General features: G+C 33.7%; 1 protein-coding gene across 2 annotated transcripts in view; it reads right to left on the minus strand.

Annotated features, from left to right (window-relative positions):
• The window catches only part of LOC116342095, a 124,491-nt gene extending 120,053 nt beyond the window's left edge, over positions 1-4,438 (minus strand). The window contains exon 1 of one of the 2 annotated variants that reach the window (XM_031769589.1): positions 4,032-4,438. In XM_031769589.1, the coding sequence (XP_031625449.1) occupies positions 4,032-4,039 (8 nt within the window). In that variant the 5' untranslated portion in view covers positions 4,040-4,438. The remainder of the gene's footprint in view (positions 1-4,031) is intronic. The other variant, XM_031769590.1, reaches the window with a different exon arrangement.
• Between the last annotated feature and the right edge of the window lie 4,492 nt (positions 4,439-8,930).

The following is an 8,930-nucleotide window of genomic DNA, read 5'->3' on the forward strand; positions in this document are numbered from 1 at the left end:
ATTGTTTCTTTTCTCATGTTTATTCTTATTGTTTAAGTTTAATTAATTCGTATAAAAGATTTGTTTGAACGATCGTTTGTTACATGGGTATCTGTATATTGACTTTTTCGCAGCTGGTTTCTGATTCAGAGCACACAGGTGCAGCATTTTCTCTCCAAATGACCTTGATTGCGTTCAATTGAAAGTTAACAAAGAATTACCAAGTGAAGAATGGGCAACCGAACGCAAAGATGCTTTTATTTCTTCATTGTCTGTGTTTCTGCTCTTCTTTTTTTTTAATGAGACAATACACACCGGCCTACAATCGCCGATGATTTGCAAAACTTCCATTCACATTTCCGATGTGGGCTGTCATAGGCATAGAAATTCATATCATTTTTGCAACTGCGGCATTCAAATGAAAATGTCACTTACGGTGTGACCAGAAAGGTTAAATTCATATAAATATTTATTTAATCATTTAATTCGACATTTATCGATATATGAAAGGATCGATGGAAATGTAAATTTAACTAAACAGAGGAACGTCGCTCGCATATGTTATCCCCAAATCAGAAACTATTGATAAAATTGAGTTTTCGGTCTTGTGGCTGAAATTGATTGGCCTGTAACCTCAATCCAATTCATCAATTTAATTAGAAACCCCAGGTAAAGAAAATACGTTTGAACACCCGTGGGAATTACATACGATCACATCTTTGAACTTGGAACTCTGAACTAAACCAACCAGGGAACTTCATTTTTCAGGGTAAGTTGACACTTTTAAAACTTAAATTAATTCAAGAAAATGCAGTTGCACCCTGTTGCGCTGGTTGATTTTAGAAAGAATTCAATCAAATCCAGTTTTTCTCTCCCTCTCACCCTCTAATTCTCTCTATATATCACTGACTTTCTCGACCTATCTCGCTTGCTTTACATCGTGAATCTCATCTTTGGTCCAATAAAATTCTCAGTTTAAAATTGCATTCCATGGATGAGATTTTTCATTCAAATAATGATGGTATATTTCGCGCAATAGTGTTAGTTAACAGTGGTTCTTGTTCCATCTGGCCATAGATGGACGTAAAGTTTTTGATAAAACTATGTTTAATAAAAAAAAAAAAATCTTGACATAGAAACAGAAGCGGTAAAATGGAAAATATGAATAATGGACATGAACGCTGTTATCTGCCCTATATACATTTAAAACAAACTGAATTCTATTCACAATTCCACGAATTCTCTTGTCAAACATAGTAAAATAGTACGTATTTTAGCCTTGATTGACACACAAATGTCCAGGGTGGACACTCTTTTGGTGTTGTTGTTAGTGCAATCACTACAAGCAGGTGTGAAAATCAAACTAAATTTTATTTTATGCCACGAGTGAAAATATATTTGTGCCACCATGGCAACAATATCACATGAAGAATAACGAATTACACGTGAATGGAGTCAGTTTTAATTGTGTTGACATAATGATGCCAAAATCGGTGTTGATCAAAAATAGACGCATTCGGAAATGGCATCTATACAAAGAAACAGATGTGAGCGACCAAAATCTAATCATAGCGCTCAGAAAGCATAAAAATTACACACGTTTTCTAATTATTTTTTCTGAGGGTGACATGTTGCCAAAAATACTTCTGTAATACTTATATTTGGTTGACTTTTCGGAATATTTGTACCGACATTTCTCGGTATCATTTTAATTTGGATATAATATATTTATATTTAGCGTGATATGGTCGCATTCAAAAATAAACGAGACTTGATATCGTAAATCTTTATTTGTACTCGACTTTTGTAAACTGAGTGGGCGTACTGCCAGATAATATTTTTACTGTGGATTACAGGTGCAAAAAACTTACTTTGTTGCTTCATTGTACAGAATAATTGCAGACACCGTTGGAGAAAAATTGGCTCTTTTTGCGCCTTAGCTAAATTTAGACATACCGTTATCGTCGTCGCCGTCGTCGTTTTTTTCGATTATTTGCTACTAAATGCAAACTTATTAAAGTGTTTGTTTACATCTCATTACACGTTTTATTTATTTGTTATTATTCACAAGTGTTGAACAATGAGTTGGTGCGCACATGACACGGTGCAAGCTTTTGTGTTAAAGGCTTTAATTGAAGTGTGCTTGAAACATAAGGTAATTTTCACACATTGTTCCTGCACATTTGTTTGTTCAAAGTGAGAGAGCAATGAAAATACGAATCTTTGTATTTTGAAGTTTTTTTTAAATGAATATGATTGACAATAGAATTTTTCCGCACAAATTTTTGAAGCTGAAACAAATTTTCCTGCTCAACCTTCACTGTTCTGTTGATGAAGTCTTCCTTCAAACCAAATGAAATTTGAGGCATTTATGTCAAAAATTCAGAAACAGAATTCATTTTTTAAAAAATGTGCCAACGAATAATTACTTTTGTTTCCTTTTAATTGCAATTGTCATTCAAAAATGATTGAATTTACGTTTCGAGAGCGAAGTCGCCCTTATTTAAGCTCGGGAAATGAAAAGAAAAGCAGACATAAGTCTATGAGAAGTGCAAATATTTTGAATGGTTTGAATTAAAAACATTAAAAATTTAAATGAAAAGACAGTAATTCATTTATTTTTATCGGAAATAATAATATTTACGGAGCGTGCACGCTGCTGTGAGGCAATTTCGAGAATAAAAAAAATGGTGAACGGTTATGGCTTCATGATATTTGATTAAAAATTATTACGTATTTGTGAAGAGAAAAGAGAGATGCAACGACGATAAAAAAAAGTCGCACTCAGCACTGGAATTAAGTTGATGCGAAGTCGTACTCTTGTGATTTTTGTGTTCGCCTTCTTATCTATGCCAGGCTCTTTCCAAATGGCAAACAACAAAAAAAAGTCTCATTTCTGTCGGAAGAAGGGCGCGCGTTACGATTATACATCGTATTCGTTTGCTCGTTTACTTGTGGGCTTTGTTTTTCCATCGCATGAATATTTGATCAGCTAATATTTATGTGTGCATGTATACATTTGTATTAGATAAATACGCACATTTGCTGATTATGTTGAAATTTGAGCTGGAACATCGTGTAAATACGTGCGCGTTACGGTTAGGTGAAAATGGATTGAAATATAAGTGAACATGATTTCATGTAAATGGTGGCTTTTGCATAAATGCGAATACTTTTTTTTTATCTTAAATATTAGGAACTCGGATGGCACACTGTGCTGATCCATATGAAAATGAGACAAAATGAGCCCTATCGAATCAGTCAATGTAAATTATGCCGAGTGTATTGTCGTAAATCACGAAACGAAAGTATGTTAAAGCTTTTCTTCTACTTCACGCCAAAAACCACAAAATTTTACACACGCTTGCCATACAAATACAAACGTACAATATAAATTATGGCGAGGGTATTCAGTAGTGGCTGACGCGTGCTCGTCATAAGAAATAAAAACCAATTTTCATCACATAAATGGCAAACACCATCACCGAAATATTCCTACACTCATTTTAATGATGAAGAAACCGAAAAGTGAATAAATATGCGCTGGATCTCTTTGATTCAAACCAGCTCGTTGCACGCGCTCTTCGTAGTTGCTTTTTTCGCATTTTACCTCATAATATTTGATGAGAGGAACGCGAAAAACGAAAAAAGAAAACAATTTTCCTGAGTTATTTTCCAATCGAGGCTTTTAATAGCGCTAATTTTTCGCCAAGTTTTATTTTCCCAGTTTACGTGTTGTTTTTTTCTCAATTGCTGCATATTTCCGAAAAATGACCCGAGTCAGGTCAAAATCATAACTTGAAGAGATTCAGCGATGAAGAAAACCAACGATTTCATATACACTTAATTATAATGATGAGGCATTTTTCATGATGTTTTTTTCTCGGTTAAATGGATAAAATGGGGGTTTTTTGATGAGAGTGTATCATGCGTTTATTTTTATTTCTCTTTCTGTTGAAATTTATTTTGGTGTTTTGGGTTCACGATAAAAAGAAGGAGAAAAAAAAAAGAAAAATGAGAGTGACAAAAGGCAAATATGCCAAGTTACTCACCCCTTCATGTTCAGCTATTTGCGTTGAATCGTTGTCGGATGTCTTCTCATATCAAACCACAAACACACACACAAAACAGAGTTCACCAAATTCAAATAATGTTCCTTTTTTTTTAATTTAACACACAAAATGAGTTTTTACCGCAAATTTTTAATTTTGACGGATCTTCTTTATTACGTTTTTTTTTGTACTTCTCAAAACACAAACTGATTAATTAGATGCCGTATTTTTTGCACGCATTTAAAAGAACCGTTGTTCCTCATCATAAAAAGAAGCTTTAAATTCAATTGAATTTCTTTAGTTCTAAAATCTAGTTTTACGATTTCTTCTCGCAACATTGTTCAGCGTTTTCTTTTTTTTTCATCTTTGGAATCGACGTAAATAAGAAGTTACAGTTGTTTGCGTACAAATCAAACTGAAATGTTAGAAATAAAACAATATTTATCAATTGACATTAATAAATTACATGTGGGGTGCAATGCAATTATGTATGGATCGTTGTTTTTCGAAGAATCGGGACGATGGAAGTCAATCTTTGAACCAATTTGATTGGCTGTTGTTAAATTGAGTTTGTTTTTATCTTTCTTTGTCAAGTGTTTGGCATTTTCTGTTCGGTTGAATCAACAGCATCGACCGTCAATAAGTGAAACGAACAATAATGGAATGACAATTTCTGACAGACGATGGGCAGGATCATAAGCAACATGTAGAATGGCAAGACAGACAAACAAAAAAAAGATAGGTAGAAATAAACATTGACGCCAAGTGGCAATAAATAAATCACTGCAATAGCATAAATATGTGAAAACCACACCACAAACAAACAATGTCAGCTAAAAACGACAAAGATGCTTTGATATGTATGTATGTTATTTTTTTTCATTCTCTTTTGGTTTGAAAGTCAACCGAGGGTGATATTGAAATAAACTCACCGTGGCCGACGGTGCAGTGCGAATAACGAAAAAAAAATGTCATGAACTAACGAAACACGCACAGGAAAAATACTTTGTATGTAATCAGTGATAACAAAAGCGTCAACATTGAAGACGAAAAAAAATTAGCTCGGGTAATTTTGCCGTCGCATGTAATGAAAATAATACAGGGCACACAATGCAGCGCATTCGAATGGAATTCATATATGAAATGTAGTTGGATGAGAGGGTGAGATCGTGTGAAAAAGAGAAAACGATATAGAACAATGCGAAATATCGAAAGGCATGCAGCTTATAAAGGGAATTTTTTGTTATTCTTCATGATAACAGGTACGAAAAATTGACACAGACACACAGTATAAATAGCAACATATTCAATCTAGGATCACGTCCGGTCGATGAAACATATTTTAAATGTACACATAATGTTTTATGAAAAGATGAGAAAAATGAAAGAATAAAAGAAAATTCGTTGCCGATTAAATTCCACGGTGAAAAAAAAAAGGATGAGAAAAAAATGGACCGTTAAATTGATTGTCGGAATTTTTCATTCTATGCACCAAATTATATTTTATGGTATTTTCTCTTTGGATTTGGTAAGTTTTTTTGTTTAGGTATACGTCCTGCCCCCCTGGTTTTCTTCTCGACTTATCTTTTGTGAACTGAATGCAAAGAGTGTATATTATATTTTTTTGTACGTTACTTTTGTTCTTTAAACGTTTTATGAAAAGCACCTTTTCATTCAATTGACCGAAAAATGAGTAATGTGCGAATGAAAACGAGAAATTCCAACCACGGGCACGATTAAAAACAATGAAACCAACAAACGAGCAACACAGCACACAAAGACTCGAAAAATGGAATGCACGAAACAAAATTTATCGCAAATTAAACGAGAATTGAAATGACACGAAGTGAATGTGAGTGATTCATGTACGTTTTCACTTGACGGTAGCAATTCGAATACTGTTTTATTGAGCGTCTGCACTCGGAAAATATCACTGAGAAAAACTCATTTTGTCTCCACTCCAATGTTGTGATACTGTGTTCGGTGTGCGATGCGAGAAATCTTTGTTAAATACACACAATTTATATACACGTATAACCACTCGGATACAACCATATCGGGGTATATATCCTCATCCGAGTCTTTCGTTCGTTCGCATTCTCACTATAAACACGAGGGTCGCAAAACGGCAGGCGATTACATATACAACTCGTATATAGCAATTGGTTTTTAAAACATAAACAGAGCCGAACAGGCGCGACGGCATCCAACATACAATCAACGAAGCATGCAACAGTGTCGGATGGTGGAAAGCTTTTTCTCTTCTAAATACATTTTCACCGTTCGCTATATATATACATATTTTCATTTCGAAGTTCTTCACCGTCGCATATAACGACGATCCCCAAAAAGCAACAGCCCAATAAACCATTTGATCCATCCTGTAATGCAGTTTGTATACATAATGTGTACAAAATTTGTACATGTATACATAATGTGCTACAAATGGCATTACAGAATGGATCAAATGGTTTATTGGGAGTAGTATAACAAAGGCAACCAAAGGCAACGATAGAAGCAACAGCAATATCGAAGCATATAGCGTACATAATGCTATCAATGTTGGAGCTGATTGTTTTTCACTGTTTGGGCTAAAATGTGTACACAGCTCGTGCCTGTCGAATGTTGGTGAGGCATTTCGCTTTCGATATGGGTATACTACAAACTTTTATGGTTGTTTCTATACCTTTGGCTATGATATGCATTTGATTTTAGTGAAATGAACTCATGTGTACACAAATCAGTATTTTGTCGATTTGGTTATGATTTTATGCACAAAAAAGAGATAAAGTCGGTACACAATGGTGCTGTTTTTTGCACATTATTGTTAGACAAATCGAAGCAAAATTGGGCACGGTAAGAGATACATGGTTTCCTTCATTCTTCACCATTCAATGGTAATTTTAAAGGGATCTGAAACAATGGCCAAACATTGTGAAAGCAAGCGATTGCTTGAAACCCCCAGTAACAGTGAAAGATTTGCGAGCATGTTGATGATCCGGCAAGCAATTTAAAATTATCATCACACAAATTGAGTCGGAAGAAATGGAAAAAAGCGCTACATAATTTACCTTAACATTCGAGAAATTGAACATGAATTTTGGCTATCGATATCGCGAATTTATTCTCTATTTATTTGCACAGTAATCATTTCGCAAAAGCTTATGGTTTGCGGTAAATAAACATGGATTTGTACGTGTGATCGAAAGCCGTTGAATTTCAATTGAATTGCTTTGATATGGATATTGTTTGAGTTCATTTTATGTGACGGCAACAGCTTTGTAGTTTTAGAATCATTTATTTTATTTACAGCGGAATTGTCAATTTCTGATGTTCCGTTTTCCGTTTGTGCATTTTATCCAACATTGCATTGTGCGTTCGTTCTCTCTTCATTTATTTACGATATACATTACGATTCATCTGGCTGAAAATATCTCAATATAATGTCTGATCTTGATAAGATGGGAAAAAAGAGGTCGTAGTAGTATTTTCACCATCGACTTTGTTTTCCATGCCGTCCTCGGTCGTTTGTCGTCAATATTATCGCAAGTATTTTATTATTGACCGTTATCGGTTAAATGTGTGTTTAGGTGTACGCGCATTGGATGCACACAATCCACGTTTATGTATGTACGTTTAAAAGTGGCACTTCCTCTCTATGTTTTCATTTTGCTATGACTCTATCATTTTGCAGAGCTAGATTGTTTCTGTCACCAAATTCACTGAAACGTTGAAAGAAAAAAAACGGTGAATGGAATTTATTTCTCTATGCAACCCTTTTATTTAGGTTTTAGTTGCCAATGCGAATAAGAAAACAAATTTTTACATTATTATAATTTCCAGAATCCATTTGCATATCACGTAACATTCACATTTCACGTTTTATTGGCTTTATGAGCACAGAATATTGACATAGCACTCATAAAGAAGCATGGAAACACACATTTTAAATTATTTAATATTCGTGGTGTTTTTATATTATGGGTTTTAAATTTTCAAGGAGCGTATCTCTTAATTGAGATCAACGTTGTGTACGGATAGTCCATCAATTGAAATTACGCGTCATAAGTTATAAACAAGAGCTTTGCAACATGCAACATGTTATGTTTTCAAGCACATTCACCTTTCACTTACCACATTGAGGTGAACAACAGGTACAAGAACACAAATTCAATTTACTCATTTATTTTTATACATAAATAAACATCATAATTTAAGTCATTTTTTTAAGGCTTTTCTAAGAAAAAGGTAAATTGAACAAAGAAGATCAATTATTCAATTCGATATTGAATTTATTTTGATTAAATTTCAAGCATTCAATTCTGACATTATGACAATATATGTTTATTTACATTTACAATATGCAATTTTGGATTTAAAATAAAATTACTTCAGAGATTTATATAAAATAAAATGTACAAACTTTTATATTGTCCCAAATGCATCCGAAATACTAATAATTTTTTTATTTTTTGAAGTCTTGAAATCTTATAATAAGATTGCAATGATACAATTGAATATAACGCCGAGTGAGTTAACGGGTAAAAAAAATAAAAAAATTCGTTGCATAGCAGACACAAAATAATAGGTGAGACATGAGCTCCCCATGAGACTATTTAGGCTATGGATCGGAGCCATGAAAAATTAATTAAAACTGTCAAACATTTTGAGGCCCCACGAACGGTCTGTGAAGCTCATACTGCGCTGTAGCAGTCACAGTTTCATATCACATCATAGAGACGATTTGTAACAATGTTGTTATGTCTGACTCAGGACACTAGACTTACCTCATAAATAAATGTTCGTTAATTATCCAAGTTGATCTCGCCGGAATTAAAACGATAAAAATTTATTGGATTTTCTATTTATTAAATAATGTTTGTAATGTTCATTTTGTTT

Source organism: Contarinia nasturtii, unplaced genomic scaffold, assembly GCF_009176525.2.
Source record: "Contarinia nasturtii isolate CC-2019 unplaced genomic scaffold, AAFC_CNas_1.1 Cnas_scaffold_810, whole genome shotgun sequence".
Lineage (NCBI taxonomy): Eukaryota > Metazoa > Arthropoda > Insecta > Diptera > Cecidomyiidae > Contarinia > Contarinia nasturtii.